The 26632-nt window shown below is 44.5% G+C and overlaps 1 protein-coding gene across 1 annotated transcript in view; it reads left to right on the top strand.

Annotated features, from left to right (window-relative positions):
- Positions 1–7446: 7446 nt before the first annotated feature.
- The window catches only part of SLC2A11 (solute carrier family 2 member 11), a 103976-nt gene continuing 84790 nt past the window's right edge, over positions 7447–26632 (top strand). The window contains exon 1 of the mRNA XM_044289749.1: positions 7447–7482. Within this exon, the coding sequence (XP_044145684.1) occupies positions 7462–7482 (21 nt within the window). The 5' untranslated portion in view covers positions 7447–7461. The remainder of the gene's footprint in view (positions 7483–26632) is intronic.

The following is a 26632-nucleotide window of genomic DNA, read 5'->3' as shown; positions in this document are numbered from 1 at the left end:
CCTCTCCAACGTGCCAGACGCCATCGAATGTGGGCATTTTTCTCACTGAAGTCGGTTACGACGACGAACTGCAGTCAGGTCCAGACCCCGATGAGGATGACGAGCATGCAGATGAGCTTCCCTGAGACGGTTTCTGACAGTTTGTGCAGAAATTCTTAGGTTATGCAAACCGATTGTTGCTGCAGCTGTCCGGGTGGCTGGTCTTAGACGATCATTGAGGTGAACATGTTGGATGTGGAGGTCCTGGGCTGGTGTGGTTACACGTGGTCTGCAGTTGTGAGGCCAGTTGGATGTACTGCCAAATTCTCTGAAACGCCTTTGGAGACGGCTTATGGTAGAGAAATGAATTCATTGGTCAGGCAACAGCTCTGGTAGCAATTCCTGCAGTCAGTATGCCAATTGCACGCTCCCTCAAACGTTGCAACATCTGTAGCATTGTGCTGTGTAATCAAACTACATCTACAATCTCTTAAACCTACGGGTTTAACCCCTTAAGGACACAGCCTTATTACACCTTAGGACCAGGCCATTTTTTGTAAATCTGACCAGTGTACTTTAAGTGCTGATAACTTTAAAACGCTTTGACTTATCCAGGCCTTTCTGAGATTGTTTTTTCGTCACATATTGTACTTCATGACACTGGTAAAATGAAGTAAAAAAAATTATTTTTTTCCACCAAAAAATACCTAATTTAACAAAAATTTGGAAAAATTTGCAAATTTCTAAGTTTCAGTTTCTCTACTTCTGTAATACATAGTAATACCCCAAAAAATTGTGATGACTTGACTTTACATTCCCCATATGTCTACTTCATGTTTGAATTATTTTGGGAATGATATTTTATTTTTGGGGGATGTTATAAGGCTTACAAGTTTAGAAGCAAATCTTGAAATTTTTCAGAAATTTACAAAAACTTACATAATAGAAACCACCCAAAAATGACCCCATCTAAGAAACTACACCCCTCAAGGTATTCAAAACTGATACATACGTTGTTAACCCTTTAGGTGTTGCACAAAAGTTATTGGCAAATGGGGATGAAACAAAGCAAGGGTTAACAGCCAAACAAGACTGTATCTTTATTGCCCTGACTCTGCCGTTTACAGAAACACCCAATATGTGACCGTAAACTACTGTACGGCCACACAGCAGGGCGTAGAGTGAAAGGTGCGCCGTTTGGTTTTTGGAAGGCTGATTTTTATGGACTGGTTTATTTACACCGTGTCCTGTTTCAACCCCCCTGATGCACCCCTGGAGTAGAAACTCCCTAAAAGTGACCCCTATCTAAGAAACTACACCCCTCAAGGTATTCAAAACTGATTTTACATACATCGTTAACCCTTTAGGTGTTGCACAAGAGTTATTGGCAAATGGGGATGAAATTTGAGAATTTAATTTTTTTGCCTTATTTTCCATTTTAACCAATTTTTTTCTAACAAAGCAAGGGTTAACAGCCAAACAAGACTGTATCTTTATTGCCCTGACTCTGCCGTTTACAGAAACACCCAATATGTGGCCGTAAACTACTGTACGGCCACACAGCGAGGCGTAGAGTGAAAGGTGCTCCGTTTGGTTTTTGGAGGGCTGATTTTTATGGACCAGTTTATTTACACCGTGTCCTGTTTCAACCCCCCAGAAGCACCCCTGGAGTAGAAACTCCCTAAAAGTGACACCATTTTGGAAACTACGGGATAAGGTGGCATTTTTGGGGGGACTATTTTTAGGGTAAATATGATTTTTGGTTGCTCTGTATTACATTTTTGTGAGGCAAGGTTACCAAAAATTGAAATGCAGAAATTTCATCTCCATTTGCCATTAACTGTTGAGGAACACTTAAAGGGTTAATAAAGTTTGTATAATCAGTTTTGAATACCTTGAGGGGTGTAGTTTCTTAGATGGGGTCACTTTTAGGGAGTTTTTACTCTAGGGGGGCTTCAAAAGGGATCTGGTGTCAATAAAAAAGGCCATCAAAATCGGCCTTCCAGAAACCATGTCGGTCCTTTCCTTTTGCGGCCTCCCTTTTACTGATGCAGCAGTTTATGACCACAAATGTGGCGTTTCTGTAAACTGCAGTATCAGGGTAATAAATTTTAACTTTTGTTTGGTTGTTAACCCTTGTTTTGTTACCGGAAAAGAGGGATTGAAATGGAAAAGTGTCAAAAATAGCGGTTTTGGCAGTTTTTTTTTTTTTTTAACAGTGTTAATCTTGGGGGTTAGGTCATGGGATATTTTTATAGAGGAGATTCTTACGGACGCGGCAATACCTAATAAGTCAACTTTTTTTTTTTTCTTACAATTATTTAGGTTTTTGACTATATTATCTTTTTTGATACAAATTTTTTTGGGGGTATCTCTAAAGTCTAAGTGTCATTTTTTTAATTTATTTTTTATCCAAGTTTATGTGGGGGCTCATTTTTTGCGGGATGAGCGGGCGGTTTTATTGGCACTATTTTGGGGGCTATATGACTTTTTGATCGCTTGCTATTAAACTTTTTGATATGATATGTAAGGTGACAAAAGAAATTTGCACCTATTTTTTATTTTATCTGATTATCTTATATGGGGGCTCATTTTTTGCGGGATGAGACGACGGTTTTATTGCCGTCTATTTTGGGGGCTATATGACTTTTTGATCGCTTGCTATTAAACTTTTTATTATGTTAATCTGCGGGGTTAGGTCATGGGGCATTTTTATAGAAGAGATTATTACCGACGCGGCGATACCTAATATGTCTACTTTTAATACATTATTTTAGTTTTTTGGGGTGTCTCAAGTCTGAGAACCAGTTTTTCTTATCCGATGTCAGTGCTAAATTGGGATATAAATTTAGTACTCCATGGAAGTGTGATACTCCCTGAAGCAACCGTCAATGCAGAGGCCCGGATGATCGGGGCACGTGTCGCACTGAGTAGTCGTGTCCTTCCGTATACCCCTCCTGCGACACTCTCTGCACTTTTTGGGGGTTCGTCCCTTCTTTCCAGTATGGGGGACCACACCTGGAAAGTGTTGGCCAGGGACGATCCGGGCACCTTCAGTTCCCGAGGTACTCCGGCCTGCTCTTTCCTGGTCCGAAAAGATCAGGGCCTTGAGGACTACCTCATAGAACTGGAGGAATGTCCCTGTGCTGCCAGCGCTTCGGGATAGTACAAAAGAGTTGTACATGGCAACCTGTACCAAGTAGACCGCAACTTTTTTGTACCATGCCCGGGTTTTGCGCATGGCGTTATATGGCTTGAGGACTTGATCCGAGAGATCAACTCCTCCCATATACCGATTGTAGTCGACGATACAATCGGGATTGAGGACCGTTGCCGCAGTACCTCGCACAGGGACAGGGGTGATGTCGTTACCATGAATTGTGGACAGCATAAGGACATCCCTCTTGTCCTTATAACTGACCAGCAACAGGTTTCCAGTGGTAAGGGCACGGGTCTCACCCCTGGGGATAGGTACCTGGAGGGGGTGGGCAGGGAGGCCGCGTTGATTTTTCCGCATGGTCCCACAAGCGGACGTGGATCTGGCGGCAAGGGACTGGAACAAGGGGATACTGGTATAAAAGTTATCCACGTACAGGTGGTAACCCTTATCCAGCAGTGGGTGCATAAGGTCCCACACAAGTTTCCCGGTAACACCCAGAGTGGGGGGGACATTCTGGGGGTTGAATCCAGGAATCTTGCCCCTCGTATACACGAAATTTGTAAGTGTACCCTGAGGTACTCTCACAAATTTTGTATAGCTTCACGCCATACCTCGCCCGATTGGAGGGCACATACTGGCGGAAAATGAGTCTCCCCTTGAACGCAATGAGAGACTCATCAACCACGACCTCCCTTCCAGGTACATAGGCCTCCATGAATTTGGCCCCAAAGTGAATTTGGCCCCAGAGCTGCTCGTACTAGTGTGGGCCACAGGGTCCCTAACATGGCGGTCCCCTTGCTCCGCCTGGCAGCGTCTCTGCCGCCTTGGGGGCTCATCATCATCGCTAGATGATGAGGAGGACGCGGATGACAACAGGAATGTGGGGTTCCTCATCCTCACTGGGACTCTCGGAGTCGGAGGCAAGTTTGGCGTATGCCTCATCGGCCGAGAACGTCCGGCGGGCCATAGGGGAGTGTGTGTCTGTGTGTGTGTGTAACTCTTTATTTGGTGTGCGTGGGGGCACGGGTGTTCACGAACTCACCCTAAAAATGTGGGGAAAAAAATTCAAAACCGCTGATCAACCGTCTGAAGTTGATCAGCGGTGGGGTGTGCGATGCGCTAACAGTGGCCGGACGCTAAGGCTGAGTTCACACGGGCGAGATTTCCGCGCGGGTGCAATGCGGTAGGTGAACGTATTGCACCCGCACTGAATCCGGCACCATTCATTTCTATGGGGCTGTGCACATGAGCGATTTTTTTCACGCATCACTTCTGCAATGCTTTAAAATCGCAGCATGCTCTATATTCTGCGTTTGTAACGCAGGACAGGCCCCATAGAAATGAATGGGGCTGAGTGAAAATCGCAAGCATCCGCAAGCTTTTCACTCATGGTTGCTAGGTGACAGTCTATTCACTGTATTATTTTCTCTTATAACATGGTTATAAGGGAAAATAATAGCATTCTGAATACAGAATGCTTAGTACAAGGGCAATTGAGGGTTAAAAAATAAAAAATAAATTAACTCACCTTGTCCTTTTCATCGCGCAGTTCCCGGTCTCTTCTGATGAGCTGTCGGCTAAAGGACCTTTGGTGACGTCAGATCACATGCTCCAATCACATGGTACATCACCACGGTGATGTACCATGTGATTGGAGCATGTGATCTGACGTCACCAAAGGTCCTTTAGCCGACAGCTCATCAGAAGAGACCGGGAACTGCGCGATGAAAAGGACAAGGTGAGTTAATTTATTTTTTATTTTTTAACCCTCAATTGCCCTTGTACTAAGCATTCTGTATTCAGAATGCTATTATTTTCCCTTATAACCATGTTATAAGGGAAAATAATACAATCTACACTACAACTAACCCAAACCTGAACTTCTGTGAAGAAGTTCGGGTCTGGGTACCACAGTCGGTTTTTTATCACGCGAGTGCAAAACACATTGCACCCGCGTGATAAACACTGAACATCGGAACGCAATCGCAGTCAAAACTGACTGCAATTGCGTACCCAATCGCGCGGGTTTGCCGCAATACACCGGGACGCATCCGGACCTAATCCGGACACGCCCGTGTGAACCCAGCCTAAGAGTGCCGGCCACAGTCAGCGTACACCAAAAAAAATGCACCCCAAAAAAGGTAGGTGGGGGGGGCAAGTGGCAGCACCCCTGGGGGGTCTAGGGTCACACAGCTGTGCTGTGGACCCCAGACACCCTAACTTAGGGTGATGCAATCAAAGTTCACAAACTAACTTTCCCTTTTTTTTTTCCTGCCTAACCCAAACTTTCCCTATGCTTTCCCTATGTACCTGATGGGGGGTGCTGGGGCACAGATCGGGTCCTGGGGGCACAGATCGGGGGCTGCTGGCAGCGATGGCGGACACGTGAAGGCAGCTCCTCTCTCCTCCGGCTCCGGAACACAAAAGAAGGAAGAGAGGAGCGCCTGCCTCTTTTGAATTTGCCGCCGGACCGCCCACAGACCAATCAGAAAGTGATCCTGAGTGGTGATGTCACCAACACCACTCAGGATCGCTGGATGGTGATTGGTGGGGTGAAATCACACCACCATCACCATCCTGTTCCGGGTTATTTGGTCTTCAGAGACCTGAATAACCCGGAAACGCAGAAAACCGCAGGTCTGATTTCCCTTACAGATTTGGTGGACATAGGCATGGCTATTAGGAGAAGGGATCCATGGCTGGGGGTCTGAGCTGCAGGAATGCTGTTTGGACCCTCCGAGCCTCAGGGTTCTCTGGGCCGGGATGGTTATCTCAATCTATTGTGTCCCTGATTGGAACCCCACGGTTAGCAGCATTGCCGATCATACCAAAGATATAAATATAAACATAACTTTGCATTGTATATAAGACAATTGATTCACTTGAATTACGGGAGATCTTCAATATACTTGCATTACCTTGCTTGTATATTATTCTCACTATGTGGGTCTCTAATGACTGTATATTTCTGTTTCCTTACTTATGCGTATTCCATTTTGAATGCATGGATGTGCCTATATTAGTTGTGGGCATGGTGACGCAGGTGCATAACGTACACGTAAGGCATGGGCCCTTGCGCACTATACAGTTTTGATACCATAATCGGGAATCCTCTGAGTAAGGCGACTTTCACACTTGTGGTAGCCTTTTCCAGTAGGCTGTTCCAGTGGGGGAACAGCCTGCCAGAACCGTGCTACCGCAAGTCCACCCCGGCCGCAGCATGGCAAACATGCTGAGAGGCTGACAGAATGGCACGGCTGAGAGGCGGACACCGGACTTCCGGTGGCACGGTGGACTTGCGGTAGCATGGATCCAGCAAGCTATTCTCCCGCCGGAACAGGCTACCACAAGTGTGAAAGTAGCCTAACCTATAACCGCGGAGCACTGACGCAGGCGCACTGTGATTTTCAAAACACCATTTAACATGCTTTGAATAGAAGTCTGAATTATGGTGAGCTCACCAATTACATGTCCAATTATTGATTTTAAATGAAATACACAGCACTTTAATATTATAATTGGCACAATCAAATGTATTACCACTTTATGAAATGTACAGTTTAATTATATGATCACAGATATTACGGTTTGGCATGAAATGAGTATTGTTGTAATAATCATGAATTTCCTGAGTATTGAGGATAAAATTAATGTTTGAATTATGTTTTTTACACAATTAGATCAATCATGACATAATTAGAATAATCACATGTGTGTGTTGTATTTAAACCTGATGAGCACTTGTAGTCACTGCTTGATAAAGACTACATGGAGCAGTTGAAACGTTGCATTGAGTGAATAAAGGGATCCTATTTTTTTCACATCATCTGGAGTGCTGCCTCTTTGCTTTTCTTTATATACTGTTGATCTGCTGTCCAAGATTTCTTGAGGATTTTCTAGCACCTGGACTTTCAATTGGAGTGTTGTGTATATATATATGTACAGGACAACATATTCATGCAATTTATATGTTTTTCCATGTTTCCTTCGGGTACTTTGGTTTCCTCCGACACCCCAAACCATAATGGTAGGGAATATAGATTGTAAGCTCCATTGGGGCAGCATGTGTTTGTAAAGCGCTGCGGAATATGTCTGCGCTATATAGGCAAGTTAATGAATTAAAAGTCAGAGTTCAACTAATCTGAAAGAATCAGGGGGAGCTGTAAAATCAGATACATTTTGATTATACAACTAGAATAAGACTGCTGTTTGATATTCTTGGATCTGACTGCTTAGATCAGACCATAATGGATAACTAAACTGACATTCCTTCAAGGGAGAGGTCTAGAATTATATTTCTTAATATTTAACACAGAAAGAGAATGGAAGAAAAGCAGAGCTTGGTAAGTCTGTGAGGGTGGTATGTACCTGACATATATCTATTACTCTTTTATATTTAGAATGGAATTTTATGATTGCAGAGTGAGGCATGGGGCTCTTCTTAAAATGTTTCAAACTCTGGATTATTTAAAAGGTACCAATCATATGTAATGGTTAAACTGGTGACCTCACCAAAGTAATTTTTCTACAAACGACATCTATATTGCACCTCAATGAACTTCATTCAAAGTCTGTGGGACTGATGGAGACAGTTGATAAAGAAAATAATCATATATGGCTTTGCTAAAATTCAATTGCCAGTTTTATATTTTATGCACCTACTAAAAGGTTTTTAGATACCTACATGTGCTAGAAAGGAATTTGTGGTGTGACACCCACTGCTTCCTCCCTGAGGAAGGGCGCAGCCGGGGAAAGTCAATCTCAGAAAAGATGGTCAGAAGACAATAAGGCTAAATGTACACGATCAGGAGTGCATGTGGATTTTCCGCATGTACATTGTATTCTACGAAAATTGGAAATTCTCCATGCACACGATGCAGATTTTTTCTGTGCGGATTTTAAAATCCGCAGCATGTAAATTTATTTTATTCTTCCTGACCGGATTTTGTTCATTCACTTAGTAAAATCCGCATGCGGAAAATCTGCACCAAATCTGCATCAAATCCGTACCAATTGATTCACCACACAGATTTGCCTGCGAACACCTGCGGATTTCAGTGCAGATTCTCCGCACAGATGTTGCAAAACTACAACTCCCAGCATGCCCAGACAGTCTACAGCTATCAGCCTACAGCAGGGCAGGGTGGGAGTTGTAGTTTTACAACAGCTGAAGGGCCACAGGTTGAACATTTCTGTTCTAGACAAAATATTCTTATTGTTAAAGGGATTCTGTATTTTTTATAAATCATCAGTATCTGATCGGCAGGGGTCCGACACCTGGGACCCCCGCCGATCAGCTGTTTGAAAAGGGAAGCGGCACTGGCAGAAGCGCCGCAGCCTTCTCTCAGGCTCAATGATGTCATGACTAGTATTACTGGCCTGGGTGTGGCTTAGTGTTAGCATGTAAATTGTGAAGAGAACACCCAAATGGCAGGTCGCCATTATAAAGCCCTTGCTTTAGCAAAAAGCTAGACCTCTTGACCATCTGTCTCTGGTTGGGGACGATCCATAAACATGTTTCCAACTTATTTCTATTTCCTTAAAAAGGTTTTCTGGGATTTTAACCCCTTAGTGACTAGCCTGTTTTGGGCCTTACCGACTAAGTGTTTTTCTTCCTTTTTTCATCGTCGCTGTCCAATTTATTTATTTTTTCCGTCTATATATCTGTATGAGGGCTTGTTTTCTACGGGAGAAGTTGTAGTTTTAATGGTGCCATTTTGGGGTACACATAACTTTTTTTATTAACTTTTATTAACTGTTTATGGGAGGGAGATGGGGAAAAACAGCAATACTGCCACTGAGTTTTTAAGTTATAAATTTTGTGGCGAACATTTTTCGGCATAAATAACATGAATATCTTTATTCTCTGGGTCAGTATGATTGCAGAGATACCAAATACATATATATTTTTTTTACTTATTGTTTAGTTTACTTTTGTGCAATAAAACCCCCCCTTTTTTTTTTTATAAAAGAAGAAAATATTTTTGCATCACTGCTTCCCATGACCCATATCTTTTTTATTTTTCTATCTATGGAGTTGTATGAGGGCTTTTTGCAGGACGACTTTTTGTTTTCATTGGTATCATTTTGGGGTAAATAAAACTTTTTGATCACTTGTTATTACGTTTTTTCGGTGACTACATTTCACAGCAGCTGTGCCGAAGGTTGGTGATCCCTGAACTATAAGGATAGTGCATTGTATTTTAGAAGCAATCAAAACATTGAAAAATAAACAAAAAATTCAAGAATTGCTAACTTATTGTTAGCAATTCTTGAATTTTTTGGTTTCTTTTTCAATGTTTTGATTGCTTCTAAAATCTAATATCCTTATAGTGCAGGGATCAGCAACCTTCGGCACAGCTGCTGTGAAACTACAACTCCCAGCATTCACACATACTAGGCTGCTCTTGTAACTCCCACAGAAGTGAATGGAGGATTCTGGGAGTTGCAGTTTGAGAACATCTGGATTGTCGGAGGTTGCTGATCCCTGCTATAGTGCATTGCATTTTAACGTCAGTGCTAGACTGACATTGACCAGCAGGATGCGCCAGAGAGGGACAGCTTGTAGTTATACCTGCTCACCGCTGCGAGCAGGTAAACAAAGAAGGGAAGGCTGCGCTCGCACTGAGCGCGGCCTTCTCTTCAAACAGCTTAGCAGCGGTGCGATGGCCTATCCTTTATGGCTGACCCCCATGCGTGGCCAGACCTGCCTAGAGAATCAAACTTTTAGGCTACTTTCACATCTGTGTTTTTAATCCACGTTTGAGATCCGGCAAAGAATCTCAAAACCTGAATTAAACAGATCAGTTGCATTTAACCTCTTGGGGACACAGGGCGTATTAGCGATCGCAGCAAACCGCAGGTCAATTCAGACCTGCAGTTTGCTGCGTTTCTGGGTTATTTGGGTCTCCGGTAACCCGGAATAGGATGGTGATCGGTAGTGTGATAATACACCACCAAGCACCATCTTTAGATCCTGGGAGGTGGCGGTGACATCACCACCCAGGATCGCTTCATATTGGCTGCACGGGTGGGCGGGGGTTAACTTCCCCCAGCTCTGTTTAACTCCTCCACACTGCGTCCTGGAGCAGTGGAGAGAGGAGCCACAGCAGCGCGGGGACTGAATGCGCTCCCTCACCTGCTGGAAACAACTTCTATGTTGCGGTCAGCATGGACCGCGGCATAGAAGGGGTTAATCTGCCGGCATCACTGTAAAGGTGATGTAAGGTGACAAAAAATTGCTTTTTTGACACACTTTTTATTTTTTATGGTGTTCATCTGAGGGGTTAATTCATGTGATATTTTTATACAGCAGGTTCTTACGGACGCGGCAAAACCTAATATGTATACTTTTTTATGTATTTATGTTTTACACAATAAGCGCATTTTTGAATAAAAAAAAATAATATGTTTCAATGTCTTCATATTCTGAGAGCCATAGTTTATTTTTTGGGGAGATTGTCTTAGGTAGCATCTCATTTTTTTGCGGGATGAGATGACGGTTTGATTAGTACTATTTTGGGGTGCATATGACTTTTTGATCGCTTGGTATTACACTTTTTGTGATGTAAGGTGACAAAAAAATTGCTTTCATGACACCGTTTTTTTTTTTTTTTTTTTTTTACGGTGTTCACCTGAGGGTTTGGGTCATGTGATATTTTTATAGAGCAGGTCGTTACAGACGCGGCGATACCTAATATGTTTTTTTTTTTTAATTATGTAAGTTACACAATTATATCATTTTTTTAAACAAAAAAAATCATGTTTTAGTGTCACCATAGTCTGAGAGCCATAGTTTTTTCAGTTTTTGGGTGATTGTCTTAGGTAGGGTATAATTTTTTCAGGATGAGATGACGGTTTGATTGGCACTATTTTGGGGTGCATATGACTTTTTGATCGCTTGCAATACCTAATATGTCTGCATTTTTTAAACAAAAAAAAAAAACATGTTTTAGTCTCCATAGTCTGAGAGCCACCGTTTTTTTAAATTTTTTTAGCGATTGTCTTAGGTAGGGGCTCATTTTTGAATGCTTGGTGTTGCACTTTTAGTGATGAAAGGTGACCCCAAAAATTTTGGGGATGGTTGAAACGTTTAAATATTTTTTTTTACTTTATTTTTTTTTCCCACTCTGTGTTTCAACTTTTGGGGGTCTGATCCCCTTTACAATACATGACAATACTTCTGTATTGTGATACATTGGCTGTAAGGCCTCTTTCACACGGGCGAGATTTCCATGCGCGTTTTCCCGTGACGCACCCGCATCTTATCCGGACCTCACACGCGACGCCCGTGTGAGGCTACTTTCACATTAGCTTTAATAGAATTACAATTAGTTACAATAACAGTTATAAAATGAATTGCCCACTAAGTATTAGACATATCCTAATAGCATATCAACTCAATAGCATAAATGAATAGGTATTTTAAATGCGGAGCTCACGCATATACCCAAACAGCAGGAGTACTCCAAAAAGATAATAGGACCACTTGGTTATATTGCGTGGTGTCTGTCAATAGCACATTAGATTTGAACTTAGTCAATGCTCTGATACTTAAAACTAACTTGCTGAGAAGGTATCCACCCTGCGGTCACCGGTATGTGGTTCTGGCGTCCAGAAAAATACTTACAAAAGAAAGTACAAAGTATTTTTCTGGACGCCAGAACCACATACCGGTGACCGCAGGGTGGATACCTTCTCAGCGACTTGTATGTAGAGCATTGGCAAGTTAGTTTTAAGTATCAGAGCATTGACTAAGTTCAAATCTAATGCGCTATTGACAGACACCACGCAATATAACCAAGTGGTCCTATTATCTTTTTGGAGTACTCCTGTTGTTTGGGTATATGCGTGAGCTCCGCATTTAAAATACCTATTCATTTATGCTATTGAGTTGATATGCTATTAGGATATGTCTAATACTTAGTGGGCAATTTATTTTATAACTGTTATTGTAACTAATTGTAATTCTATTAAATGTAATAAATGCAAAAATACTGTGAGCCAGTCTGATTGTTTTTACAAAATTCTTTGGTTTTCAGTTGGTATCTGAAAGACTGGGCTCCAGTAAGTTGCTGGTGAGCTCCTCTAAATTGTTTATTACTTTCACATTAGCGTTCGGGGCTCCGCTTGTGAGTTCCGTTTAAAGGCTCTCACAAGAGGCCCCAAACGCATCTGTCCAGCCCTAATGCATTCTGAGTTGATGCGGATCCGCTCAGAATGCATCAGTCTGGCAGCGTTTGGCCTCCGCTCCGCAGGCGGACACCTGAACGCTGCTTGCAGCGTTTGGGTGTCCGCCTGGCCGTGCGGAGGCAAACGGATCCTCCAGACTTACAATGTAAGTCAATGGGGACGGATCCGTTTGAATTTGACACTATATGGCTCAATTTTCAAACGGATCCGTTCCCCATTGACTTTCAATGTAAAGTCTGGACAGATCCGTCTGAAGCTACTTTCAGACGTAGAATTTTTTCTACAATATAATGCAGACGGATCCGTTCTGAACGGATCCCATCGTCTGCATTATATGAGCGGATCCGTCTGGGCAGACCCCAGACGGATCCGCTCTGAACGCAAGTGTGAAAGTAGCCTGAAAGAGGCCTAAGTGTATTACCAGTGTAACACACTAACAGCTTGCTTGCCTGTGAGATCCAGGGGGCTGGATCTCACAGGCTAAGAGGGAAGGCAGCCACGATGCCTAAGTAAAGCATCGGGCTGCCATTGGGTCCCTGTCACAGGAGCGTGGCGACCCGATGGATCCTCCCTCCCCATACATCGCACGTGCCGCGGTCAGCGTTGGCCGCAGCACATCTAAGGTTAATGTGTTTTCACCGATGCTGGCGCATATGGCAGGGGTCCGGCAGTGACTGATAGCCGGACCCCTGCTGTTACGGTGCTGGTCTGGAAGGGGATAAAAGGCCAATCACTTAAGAGAGTCGCCACTGCAACCAGTGATCACATCAGCAGACATCATGTTTTGTTGACGGGACGGGACCAGCATGACAATGGGCTGGTGATACTGCTTCTTTTTTTTTTTTTTTTTTTTTTACACATTTAGAAAAAATATAGCAGATAAAAAATAGATTTAAAAAAATTATTAAATATATATATATATATATATATAAATACTTCAGGAGCTTTACTCTTTATTCTCAACACCTCTGCCTGCCTGTCAGTGAATGAAAACCTTTGTTTGCTCTCAAGAGTGAGGAAAGATTGCCTATATTCTAGTGCTGCTCACTGTGTACCGTAACTGTGGCCGGACATGGACATTCAGTCTGTGACTGTCAACCTTGAAGGTTTCCATTCACTGCCAGCAAGCAGAAGTGTGGGAAAGGTAGGAGACCTCTTCTGGCAGCTGAACTAGCCTGTGCTTAACCCCTTATAGGCTGCTTTAGTGTCATTATCCCTCTTTTTAACTTCACTACATGTCTTTGGAGCAGAAAGGTGCCGTGCACTAACACTTTCCTTGATCGTGCGCAGTATAGGCAGCAATCTCTCTTTGTTAGGCCCCTTGCAGACGAGCGTGTATTCCGCGCGGGTGCAAAGCGTGATGCGAACCATTCATTTCGATGGGGCTGTGTACATGAGCGTAAAAAAAAATCATCGCATCCGCAAGCAAGTGCAATGCATTTTTCACGGATGGTTGCTAATTGTTTGTATACCTGCAGTTTATCATGCGCACGCATGCAAAACGCATTAGATCGCATTGTACCTGCGCGATAGAAACTGAACGGGATCGCAAACAAAACTGAATGACTTTGTTTGCGAAATCGCGCATTTTTAACTGAACGCATTCGCAACGCATCTGGGCCTAATCCGCACACGCTCGTCTGCAAGGGGTCTTAACCTTCTGCCGTCACACTAACGCCGAAAGGCGTCAATGCTGCGGCGCTGCCAGGTCACACTAACGCCGATTGGCGTCATCTCGCGTGAGCCGAGATTTCCTGTGAACGCGCGCACACAGGCGCGCGCGCTCACAGGAACGGAAGGTAAGCGAGTGGATCTCCAGCCTGCCAGCGGCGATCGCTCGCTGGCAGGCTGGAGATCCGAATTTTTTAACCCCTAACAGGTATATTAGACGCTGTTTTCATAACAGCGTCTAATATACCTCCTACCTGGTCCTCTGGTGGTCCCTTTTGTTAGGATCGACCACCAGAGGACTCAGGTAGGTCAGTACAGTCGCACCAAACACTACACTACACCCCCCCCCCCCGTCACTTATTAACCCCTTATAAACCCCTGATCACCCCATATAAACTCCCTGATCACCCCCCTGTCATTGATCACCGCCCTGTCATTGATCACCCCCCCTGTCAGGCTCCGTTCAGACGTCCGTATGATTTTTACGGATCCACGGATACATGGATCGGATCCGCAAAAAGCATACGGACGTCTGAATGGAGCCTTACAGGGGGGTGATCAATGACAGGCGGGTGATCACCCATATACACTCCCTGATCACCCCCTGTCATTGATCACTTCCCTGTAAGGCTCCATTCAGACGTCCGCATGATTTTTACGGATCCATGGATCGGATCCGCAAAACACATGCGGACGTCTGAATGGAGCCTTACAGGGGGTGATCAATGACAGGCGGGTGATCACCCATATACACTCCCTGATCACCCCCCTGTCATTGATAACCCCCCTGTAAGGCTCCATTCAGACGTCCGCATGCGTTTTGTGGATCCGATCCATGGATCCGTAAAAAATCATGCGGACGTCTGAATGGAGCCTTACAGGGGGTGATCAATGACAGGCGGGTGATCACCCATATACACTCCCTGATCACCCCCCTGTCATTGATAACCCCCCTGTAAGGCTCCATTCAGACGTCCGCATGCGTTTTGTGGATCCGATCCATGGATCCGTAAAAAATCATGCGGATGTCTGAATGGAGCCTTACAGGGGGGGTGATCAGTGACAGGGGGGTGATTACCCTGATCACCCCCTGTCATTGATAACCCCCCTGTAAGGCTCCATTCAGACGTCAGCATGCGTTTTGTGGATCCGATCCATGTATCCATGGATCCGTAAAAAATCATGCGGATGTCTGAATGGAGCCTTACAGGGGGGGTGATCAGTGACAGGGGGGTGATCACCCTGATTACCCTGATCACCCCCTGTCATTGATAACCCCCCTGTAAGGCTCCATTCAGACGTCCGCATGCGTTTTGTGGATCCGATCCATGGATCCGTAAAAAATCATGCGGATGTCTGAATGGAGCCTTACAGGGGGGGTGATCAGTGACAGGGGGGTGATTACCCTGATCACCCCCTGTCATTGATAACCCCCCTGTAAGGCTCCATTCAGACGTCAGCATGCGTTTTGTGGATCCGATCCATGGATCCATGGATCCATGGATCCGTAAAAAATCATGCGGATGTCTGAATGGAGCCTTACAGGGGGGGTGATCAGTGACAGGGGGGTGATTACCCTGATCACCCCCTGTCATTGATAACCCCCCTGTAAGGCTCCATTCAGACGTCAGCATGCGTTTTGTGCATCCGATCCATGGATCCGTAAAAAATCATGCGGATGTCTGAATGGAGCCTTACAGGGGGGTGATCAATGACAGGGGGTGATCATGACAGGCGGGTGATCAATGACAGGCGGGTGATCACCCATATACACTCCCTGATCACCCCCTGTCATTGATCACCCCCCCTGTAAGGCTCCATTCAGACATCCGCATGATTTTTTACGGATCCATGGATACATGGATCGGATCCACAAAACACATGCGGATGTCTGAATGGAGCCTTACAGGGGGGGTGATCAGTGACAGGGGGGTGATCACCCTGATTACCCTGATCACCCCCTGTCATTGATAACCCCCCTGTAAGGCTCCATTCAGACGTCCGCATGCGTTTTGTGGATCCGATCCATGTATCCATGGATCCGTAAAAAATCATGCGGATGTCTGAATGGAGCCTTACAGGGGGGGTGATCAGTGACAGGGGGGTGATCACCCTGATTACCCTGATCACCCCCTGTCATTGATAACCCCCCTGTAAGGCTCCATTCAGACGTCCGCATGCGTTCTGTGGATCCGATACATGTATCCATGGATCCGTAAAAAATCATGCGGATGTCTGAATGGAGCTTTACAGGGGGGGTGATCAGTGACAGGGGGGTGATCACCCTGATCACCCCCTGTCATTGATAACCCCCCTGTAAGGCTCCATTCAGACGTCCGCATGCGTTCTGTGGATCCGATACATGTATCCATGGATCCGTAAAAAATCATGCGGATGTCTGAATGGAGCCTTACAGGGGGGGTGATCAGTGACAGGGGGGTGATCAGGGAGTCTATATGGGTGATCACCCCCCTGTCATTGATCACCCCCCTGTCATTGATCACCCCCCCCCCCCCCTGGTAAGGCTCCATTCAGACATTTTTTTTGGCACAAGTTAGCGGAAATTTTTTGTTTGTTTTTGTTTTTTCTTACAAAGTCTCATATTCCACTAACTTGTGTCAAAAAATAAAATCTCACATGAACGCACCATACCCCTCACGGAATCCAAATGCGTAAACATTTTTAGACATTTATATTCCAGACTTCTTCTCACGCTTTAGGGCCCCTAAAAAGCCAGGGCAGTATAAATACCCCACATGTGACCCCATTTCGGAAAGAAGACACCCCAAGGTATTCCGTGAGGGGCATATTGAGTCCATGAAAGATTGAAATTTTTGTCCTAAGTTAGCGGAAAGTGAGACTTTGTGAGGAAAAAAACAAAAAAAAATCAATATCCGCTAACTTATGCAAAAAAAAAAAAAATTCTAGGAACTCGCCAGGCCCCTCATTGAATACCTTGGGGTGTCTTCTTTCCAAAGTGGGGTCACATGTGGGGTATTTATACTGCCCTGGCTTTTTAGGGGCCCGAAAGTGTGAGAAGAAGTCTGGGATCCAAATGTCTAAAAATGCCCTCCTAAAAGGAATTTGGGCCCCTTTGCGCATCTAGGCTGCAAAAAAGTGTCACACATCTGGTATCGCCATACTCAGGAGAAGTTGGGCAATGTGTTTTGGGGTGTCATTTTACATATACCCATGCTGGGTGAGAAAAATATCTTGGTCAAATGCCAACTTTGTATAAAAAAATGGGAAAAGTTGTCTTTTGCCAAGATATTTCTCTCACCCAGCATGGGTATATGTAAAATGACACCCCAAAACACATTCCCCAACTTCTCCTGAGTACGGCGATACCACATGTGTGACACTTTTTTGCTGCCAAGGTGGGCAAAGGGGCACATATTGCAAAGTGCACCTTTCGGATTTCACCGGCCATTTTTTACAGATTTTGATTGCAAGGTACTTCTTACACATTTGGGCCCCTAAATTGCCAGGGCAGTATAACTACGCCACAAGTGACCCCATTTTGGAAAGAAGACACCCCAAGGTATTCCGTGAGGGGCACGGCGAGTTCCTAGAATTTTTTATTTTTTGTCACAAGTTAGCGGAAAATGATGATTTTTCTTTTTTTTTCTTTTTTCCTTACAAAGTCTCATATTCCACTAACTTGCGACAAAAAATAAAAAATTCTAGGAACTCGCCATGCCCCTCACGGAATACCTTGGGGTGTCTTCTTTCCAAAATTGGGTCACTTGTGGCGTAGTTATACTGCCCTGGCAATTTAGGGGCCCAAATGTGTGAGAAGTACCTTGCAATCAAAATGTGTAAAAAATGGCCTGCAAAATCTGAAAGGTGCACTTTGGAATATGTGCCCCTTTGCCCACCTTGGCTGCAAAAAAGTGTGACACATCTGGTATCGCCGTACTCAGGAGAAGTTGGGGAATGTGTTTTGGGGTGTCATTTTACATATACCCATGCTGGGTGAGAGAAATATCTTGGCAAAAGACAACTTTTCCCATTTTTTTTTATACAAAGTTGGCATTTGACCAAGATATTTTTGTCACCCAGCATGGGTATATGTAAAATGACACCCCAAAACACATTCCCCAACTTCTCCTGAGTACGGCGATACCAGATGTGTGACACTTTTTTGCAGCCAAGGTGGGCAAAGGGGCACATATTCCAAAGTGCACCTTTTGGATTTCACCGGTCATTTTTTACACATTTTGATTGCAAAGTTCTTCTCACACATTTGGGCCCCTAAATTGCCAGGGCAGTATAACTACCCCACAAGTGACCCCATTTTGGAAAGAAGACACCCCAAGGTATTCCGTGAGGGGCATGGCAAGTTTTTAGAATTTTTTATTTTTTGTCGCAAGTTAGTGGAATATGAGACTTTGTAAGAAAAAAAATAAAAATAAAAATCATCATCATTTTCCGCTAACTTGTGACAAAAAATAAAAAGTTCTATGAACTCACTATGCCCATCAGCGAATACCTTAGGGTGTCTACTTTCCGAAATGGGGTCATTTGTGGGGGTTTTCTACTGTTTGGGCATTGTAGAACCTCAGGAAACATGACAGGTGCTCAGAAAGTCAGAGCTGTTTCAAAAAGCGGAAATTCACATTTTTGTACCATAGTTTGCAAATGCTATAACTTTTACCCAAACCATTTTTTTTTTTGCCCAAACATTTTTTTTTTATCAAAGACATGTAGAACAATAAATTTGGCGAAAAATGTATATATGGATGTCGTTTTTTTTGCAAAATTTTACAGCTGAAAGTGAAAAATGTCATTTTTTTGCAAAAAAATCGTTAAATTTCGATTAATAACAAAAAAAGTAAAAATGTCAGCGGCAATAAAATACCACCAAATGAAAGCTCCATTAGTGAGAAGAAAAGGAGGTAAAATTCATTTGGGTGGTAAGTTGCATGACCGTGCAATAAACCGCTAAAGTTGTGGAGTGCCGATTTGTAAAAAAGGGCCTGGTCACTAGGGGGGTATAAACCTGTGGTCCTTAAGTGGTTAAACTGCATGCCTTGGGACTGCTGAGCGAATCCCTTGGTGGAGGGAACACTTGTCTTGTCGAATAATGATAATAGATATTACGATTTATGATCAGAAATGGTTACTAGTCTGTGCATTGATAGGACTACGCTGGTTTTACACCACAGTATGTCTGCAGGAGCTCTGTACTAATATATAGCATTATATTGATTTATGATGCTATGTAACCCTAAGGCCCCTTGCAGACGAGCGCGTCCGGATCTGTTCCAGATGCGTTCAGTGATAACTGCGCGATTTTGCAGGCAAAGTCATTCAGTTTTGTCTGCGATCATGTTCAGTTTTTATTGCGCAGGTGCAATGCGATTCAATGTGTTTTGCACGCGCGTGATAAAAAACTGAATGTATACAAACATCTCTTAGCAACTATGCATGAAAAACGCATCGCTTCCGCACTTGCTTGCGGATGCGATTTTCACGCAGACCCATCCATTTCTATGGGGCCTGCCTTGCGTGAAAATCGCAGAATATAGAACATGCTGCAATTTTCACGCAACGCACAAGCTATGCGTGAAAAACAACGCTCATGTACACAGACTCATTGAAATGAATGGGGCCGGATTCCGTGTGGGCGCAATCCGTTCGCATCACGCATTGCACCCACGTAGAATACTCGCTCGTGTAAAAGGGGCCTTAAAGTTCTGAAATGTATTGGATAACACTGACAGCATTATGTCAGTGTTACCCAGTACACTCCATACCTCTAAGGCCTCTTTCAGACGGGCGTTGCGGGAAAAGGTGCGGGTGAGTTGCAGGAACATTGTAATGCGTTTTGCACGCACGTGAGAAAAATCGGCATGTTTGGTACCCGAACCTCTTCACAGAAGTTCGGGCTTGGGATCGGTGTTCTGTAGATTGTATTATTTTCCCTTATAACATGTCCTGTTCCTGCACAATTTAATTTTTTTTTAACCCCTCCAGCACTATTTTACTATGCATTCTGTATTCAGAATGCTATTATTTTCCCGTTATAACCATGTTATAAGGGAAAATAATACAATGTACAGAACACCGATCCCAAGCCCGAACTTCTGTGAAGAAGTTCGGGTTTGGGTACCAAACATGATGATTTTTCTCACGCGCGTGCAAAACGCATTACAATGTTTTGCACTCGCGCATGTTCCCGCACCTTTTCCCGCAATGCCCGTCTGAAAGAGGTCTCCATCCCGATCGTCTCCTAGCAACCGTGCGTGAAAATCGCACCACATCCGCACTTGCTCGCGATTTTCATGCAACCCTATTCATGGGGCCTGCGTTACGTGAAAAACGCACAAAATAGAGCATGCTGCGAATTTCACGCAACGCTCAAGTGATGCGTGAAAATCACTGCTCATGTGCACAGCCCCATAGAAATGAATGGGTCGGGATTCAGTGCGGGTGCAATCTGTTAAACTCACGCATCGCATCTGCGCGAAATACTCGCCCGTGTGAAAGGGGCCTTAAGGGTTACATAGCATCATAAATCCATACAATGCTATGCGACCCGGTTAGTGCTACGCAGGTGAGGACGAGAGAACGCACCGATATACTGTAGTGTGAAGCCGGTGCTTTATACATGTTTTAACAGGGTTTACCTTCTGACCTCATGGGGACCCAGTCCTATAACACACACTAATAAATCTGCATGCCTAGTGTTATCAGTCGTGGACTGTGCGGGAGATCTGTGTGTCCCTAGTTGACATGTCTCCAGAAGATCACTTCCACCAGCAGCTCAGCTCCACAGCACAGATTCAAACTTGCCAGACTGCTGGAGGCGGGAGCCCAAGACGCAGGAACCCAATCCACGCCCTCTATGCCGGGTATTGTGAGGGGCGGATATTCACCCAGAAGATGTCTGCTGGATGAAAGCCTTTTTTTCTTAGACACAGAGCAGCGGAGGGTCTAGGAGCAAATGGCGACAAGACTACAAAGTCCATTTTGGTCGCCATCTGGAGCAGTGTGTGTGCTATATATGATCTATGTATCAGTGTTGTATGTGCAGCATGTACCACATTTGTTGTTCCATCCAGAGCAATTATTCGAGCAATATAATTAGTTAAGCAGTACAACCCCAACGTTTCGGTCGGTGTCTACCTTTATCAAGGTATCTGTGACTTTGGATATACAGGGTCTGCTCTGGAGGTGCAGCCATGTATAAGTGTCTTGTGTGCCACATGTGTCCAATGAGTGATTGGCGTGTGCTGCATGTGTCTTGTTTCTGACTGACTTAAGTACAGGATATCCATATACTGTATGTGTAAATTCTGCCACATGTATGTTTGTGCATTTTGCTATGAATGTCTGCCATCATACTTCATCTTTAATATTTCTGTTATCACTGTTAGGGTCCATTCACACGTCCGCAGTGTTTTTTGGATCCGCAAAACACCGGGCTGGCGCCCCAATAGAAATGCCTGTTCTTGTCCGTAGTTACGGACAAGACAAGGACATGTTCTATTCTTTTGCAGAGCTGCGGACCGGAAGTTCAGGGCCGCGGACCAGAAATGCGCATGCGGACAGCACACTGTGTGCTGTCCGCATCTTTTCCGTCCCAATTGGAAATGAATGGGTCTGCACCCATTCCGCATAATTGCAGAACGGATCCGGACCATTCATACAGACGTGTGATTGGACCCTAAGGGATTATGAACACGACCGTCAAATCTTTTGCAGTCCACAAGTTGCGATACGCAAAACATGGATACAGGGTGTGTGCATTATACATTATGCGGAACAGAACAGCCGGCCTCTAATAGAACAGCCCTATCCTTGTCTGTAATGCCGACAATAATAGGACAAGTTGTATCATTTTACAGAACAGCCATGCTAACATACAGACATGGAGTCATTTTTTTTTTGCGGCCCCTTTGAAGTAGAGTGGCCAGACGTCCGGTTTTCTGGCTCCCTGTTCTTTGTCCGGCGCAGGGCCTGGACGGACACAGGGATGTCCACCCTTTCAGTAGCTCACGCTCAGACAGCAGCACAGCGCTGTTTGAGTGTGAGCTGCAGCAACTGACTGAGGGTACTTTCACACTAGTGTTTTTCTTTTCCGGCATAGAGTTCCATCCTAGGGGCTCTATACCGGAAAAGAACTGATCAGTTTTATCTTAATGCATTCTGAATAGAGAGCAATCCGTTCAGGATGCATCAGGATGTCTTCATTTTGACTGATGAGGCAAAAGATAAAACTGCAACATGCTACGGTTTTATCTCCAGCCAAAAAATTGCCTGAATGCCGGAGTTCTAACAAATTTCCGTACCCGTGAAATTTCCCTACCCTCGTCACTTCCTGTTGTGACGCGGCCGCACCGGACATGACGTTCCCAGCTTTGGAAGGAGGTGTGTCGCACCACGCAGAACGACGGGATAGGGAAATTTCACACCAGAGTTGGGGAGAAGGGGTCACCTAATGCGTTTGCGCCTTACCTCTCAGCTGGCTCCAGATGATCAGACACCGCATGTGCGCAGTGAGTGGTAGAGAGATTTAACAGAACAAATGGCCATCATCTCCCTACCCCCACACTGCGCAGGCATGGTGATCGGATGGATGTTCGGTATAAGAGATCTCCCTGTCCGCTGGTGCGCACGCGCGGTGTAGCCCGTTTTCCCTACTCTCTAACCGCTGCTGAGTCTCCCGGCACATGCACAGTGTCCAGCTTGATAGGTAAGTCGCAAGCGCATTAGTTGGCCCCTTCGCCCTAACTTTGGTGTGAAATTGTCCTACCTCGTCGTTGTGCGCCTGCGCGGTGTACCTCCTTCCAAAGCTGGGAACATCATGTCTGGTGCGGCCACGTCATAACAGGAAGTGACGAGAATAGGGAAGTTTGTTAGAATACTGCATCCGGCATTTTTTTTACATAGGAATGTATTAGTGCCGGATCCGGCATTCAAAATACCGGATCCGTTTTTCCGGATGAAACCGGAAAGACGGATCCGGCATTTCAATGCATTTGTAAGACGGATCAGGATCCTGATCCGTCTTACAAATGCCATCAGTTGGCATACATTTTGACGGATCCGGCAGGCAGTTCCGACGACGGAACTGCTTGATGGATCACTCTGCCGCAAGGGTAAAAGTACCCTGAGGCTTCTTTCGTGGCTGACTAAGGCTACATGCACATGGCCATTTTGGCGGCTCGGATGAGGATCCATTCACTTCAATGGGGCAGCAAAAGATGCGGACAGCACTTCGTGTGCTGTCCACATCCAATTCTCAGTTTCGTGGCCCCGCTAAAAAAATATAACATGTCCTTTTCTTGTCAGCGCTTTGCAGACAAGAATAGGCATTTATATTAACTCCTTAAAGAGGACCTTTCACCTGTAAAAACAATGTGAACTAAGTATGCTGACATGGGCGCTGCTCCGTTCTCCCGTTATGCCCTCCGGTATCTCCGCTCTGTAAGTTATAGTAGGCGGTGTCTGCCCTTGTCCTGTGGGCTTCTCCCAGGCTGTGAGCAGCGATTGGCCAGCGCTGCAGCCTAGGAGGAGACGCCCACAGGACAAGGGCAGACACCGACTACTATAACTTACAGAGCAAAGATACCGGAGGGCATAACGGGAGAACGGAGCAGCGCCCGGGGATAATAGTAAGTGCAGTGAGATCCCCGGGCACCGCTCTCCATGTCAGCATACTTAGTTCACATTGTTTTTTCAGGTGAAAGATCCTCTTTAACCCCTTAAGGACCAGGCTCCTTTTCACCTTAAGGACCAGGCCATTTTTTGCAAATCTGACCAGTGTCACTTTAAGTGCTCATAACTTTAAAACGCTTTGACTTACCCAGGCCGTTCTGAGATTGTTTTTTCGTCACATATTGTACTTCATGACACTGCTAAAATTGGGTCAAAAAAGTAAATTTTTTTGCATAAAAAAATACATTTTTTACCCAAAAAAAATTAGCAAATTTCAAAGTTTCAGTTTCTCTACTTCTGTAATACATAGTAATACCCCCAAAAATTGTGATGACTTTACATTCCCCATATGTCTACTTCAAGTTTGTAGCATTTTGGGAATGATATTTTATTTTTTGGGGATGTTACAAGGCTTAGAAGTTTAGAAGCAAATTTTGAAATTTTTGAGAAATCTTCAAAATCCCACTTTTTATGGACCAGTTAAGGTTTGAAGTCATATTGTGAGACTTAGATAATAGAAACCTCCCAAAAATGACCCCATTCTAGAAACTACACCCCTTAAGGTATTCAAAACTGGGTTTACAAACTTTATTAACCCTTTAGGTGTTCCACAAGAGTTAATGGCAGATGGAGAAACAATTTTGAAATTTCTATTTTTTGGAAAATTTTCCAATATAATCAATTTTTTCCAGGAGTAAAACAAGGGTTAACTGCCAAACAACACTCAAAATGGGTTGCCCTGATTCTGTAGTTTGCAAAAACACCCCATATGTGGTCGTAAACTACTGTTTGGCCGAACGGTAGCACATAGAAGGAGGGGAACACCATATGGGTTTTGGAAGGCAGATTTTACAGGACTGGTTTTGTTTATACCATGTCCCATTTGAAGCCCCCTGTTGCACCCCTAGAATAGAAATTTCAAAAAAGTGACTCCATCTAAGAAAGTACACCCCTCAAGGTATTCAAAACTGGGTTTACAAACTTTGTTAACCCTTTAGGTGTTCCACAAGAGTTAATGGCAGATGGAGAAACAATTTTGAAATTTCTATTTTTTGGAAAATTTTCCAATATAATCAATTTTTTCCAGGAGTAAAACAAGGGTTAACTGCCAAACAACACTAAAAATGGGTTGCCCTGATTCTGTAGTTTGCAGAAACACCCCATATGTGGTGGTAAACTACTATTTGGCTAAACGGCAGGACATAGAAGAAGGGGAACGCCATATGGTTTTTGGAAGGCAAATTTTCCTGGTGCACCCCTAGAGTAGAAACTCCATAAAAGTGACCCTATATAGGAAACTACAGGATAAGGTGGCTGTTGTTTTGGGACTATTTTTGGGGTAAATTTGATTTTTGGTTGCTATATATTACTCTTTTTTGAGGCAATGTAACAAAAAAATTAAATTCAAAAATTGTTTCTACATTCGCTATTTAGTTTTGTGGAACACCTAAAGGGTTAACATAGTTTGTAAAGTAACTTTTGAATACCTTGAGGGGTGTAGTTTCTTAGATGGGGTCACTTTTTTGGAGTTTCTAGTCTAGGCTACATCAGGGGGGGGGCTTCTAATGGGACATGGTGTCAAAAAAAAAACTGTCCATCAAAATCTGCCTTCCAGAAACCGTATGGAGTTCCCTTCGTTCTATGCCCTGCCGTGCGGCTATATAGTCATTTACGACCACATATGGGGTGTTTCTGCAAACTACAGAATCAGGGCAATAAATATTTAGTTTTGTTTGGCTGTTAACCCTTGCTTTATTACCGGCAAAATGGATTCAAATTGAAATTTTGCCCAAAAATTGGTGTTTTGGCACCGTTTTTATTTTATATTTTTAACACCGTTCATCCGAGGCGTTTGGTCAAAAGTTATTTTTATAGCGACGACTTTTACGCACGCGACGATGCGCAATATGTATAGCTCTCAGACTTTGAAAACACTAAGCAGGCATCCTAAAACTGCGGCCCTCCAGATGTTGTAAAACTACAATTCCCACCAGGCCCTGATGATGGCTGTAGGTTGTCTGGGCATGCTGGGAATTATAGTTTTACAACATCTGGAGGGCCGCAGTTTGAGGATGCCTGCACTAAAACTAATATTTTTTTGGGGGAAAAAAATTGTTTTCGTGTCTCCAAAGTCTGAGAGACATCGTTTTTTATGTTCTCTAGGGGACTGTTGGGGATTATAAAAATGTAGTACTCCATGGAAGTGTGATACTCCCTGAAGCAATCGATAATGCAGAGGCCCGGATGATCGGGGCACGTGTCACATTGAGTGGTGGTGTCCTTCCGTATCCCCCTCTTGTGACACACTCTGCACTTTTTTTGGGTTCGTCCCTTCTTTCCAGTATGGGGGACCACACCTGGAAAATGTTGGCCAGGGACGATCCGGGCGCCTCCAGTTCCCGAGGTACTCCGGCCTGCTCTTTCCCGGTCCGAAAAGATCAGGTCCTTGAGGACTGCCTCATAGAATTGGAGGAATGTCCCTGTGCTGCCAGCGCTTCGGGATAGTACAAAAGAGTTGTACATGGCAACCTGCACCAAGTAGACCGCAACTTTTTTGTACCATGCCCGGGTTTTGCGCATGGCGTTATATGGCGTGAGGACTTGATCAGAGAGATCAACTCCTCCCATATACCGATTGTAGTCGACGATACAATCGGGCTTGAGGACCGTTGCCGCGGTACCTCGCACAGGGACTGGGGTGGTGCTGTTACCGTGGATTGTGGACAGCATAAGGACATCCCTCTTGTCCTTATACCTGACCAGCAACAGGTTTCCACTGGTAAGTGCACGGGTCTCACCCCTGGGGATAGGTACCTGGAGGGGGTAGGCAGCGTTGATTTTTCCGCGCGGTCCCACAAGCGAACGTGGATCTGGCGGCAAGGGACCTGAACAAGGGAATGCTGGTTTTAGGGGCCCTAAAGCGTGAGAAGAAGTCTGGAATATAAATGTCTAAAAGTGTTTACG

This window comes from Bufo gargarizans, chromosome 1, assembly GCF_014858855.1.
Source record: "Bufo gargarizans isolate SCDJY-AF-19 chromosome 1, ASM1485885v1, whole genome shotgun sequence".
In the NCBI taxonomy this organism is placed as follows: domain Eukaryota; kingdom Metazoa; phylum Chordata; class Amphibia; order Anura; family Bufonidae; genus Bufo; species Bufo gargarizans.
This window is presented reverse-complemented; position numbering and strand designations above follow the sequence as displayed.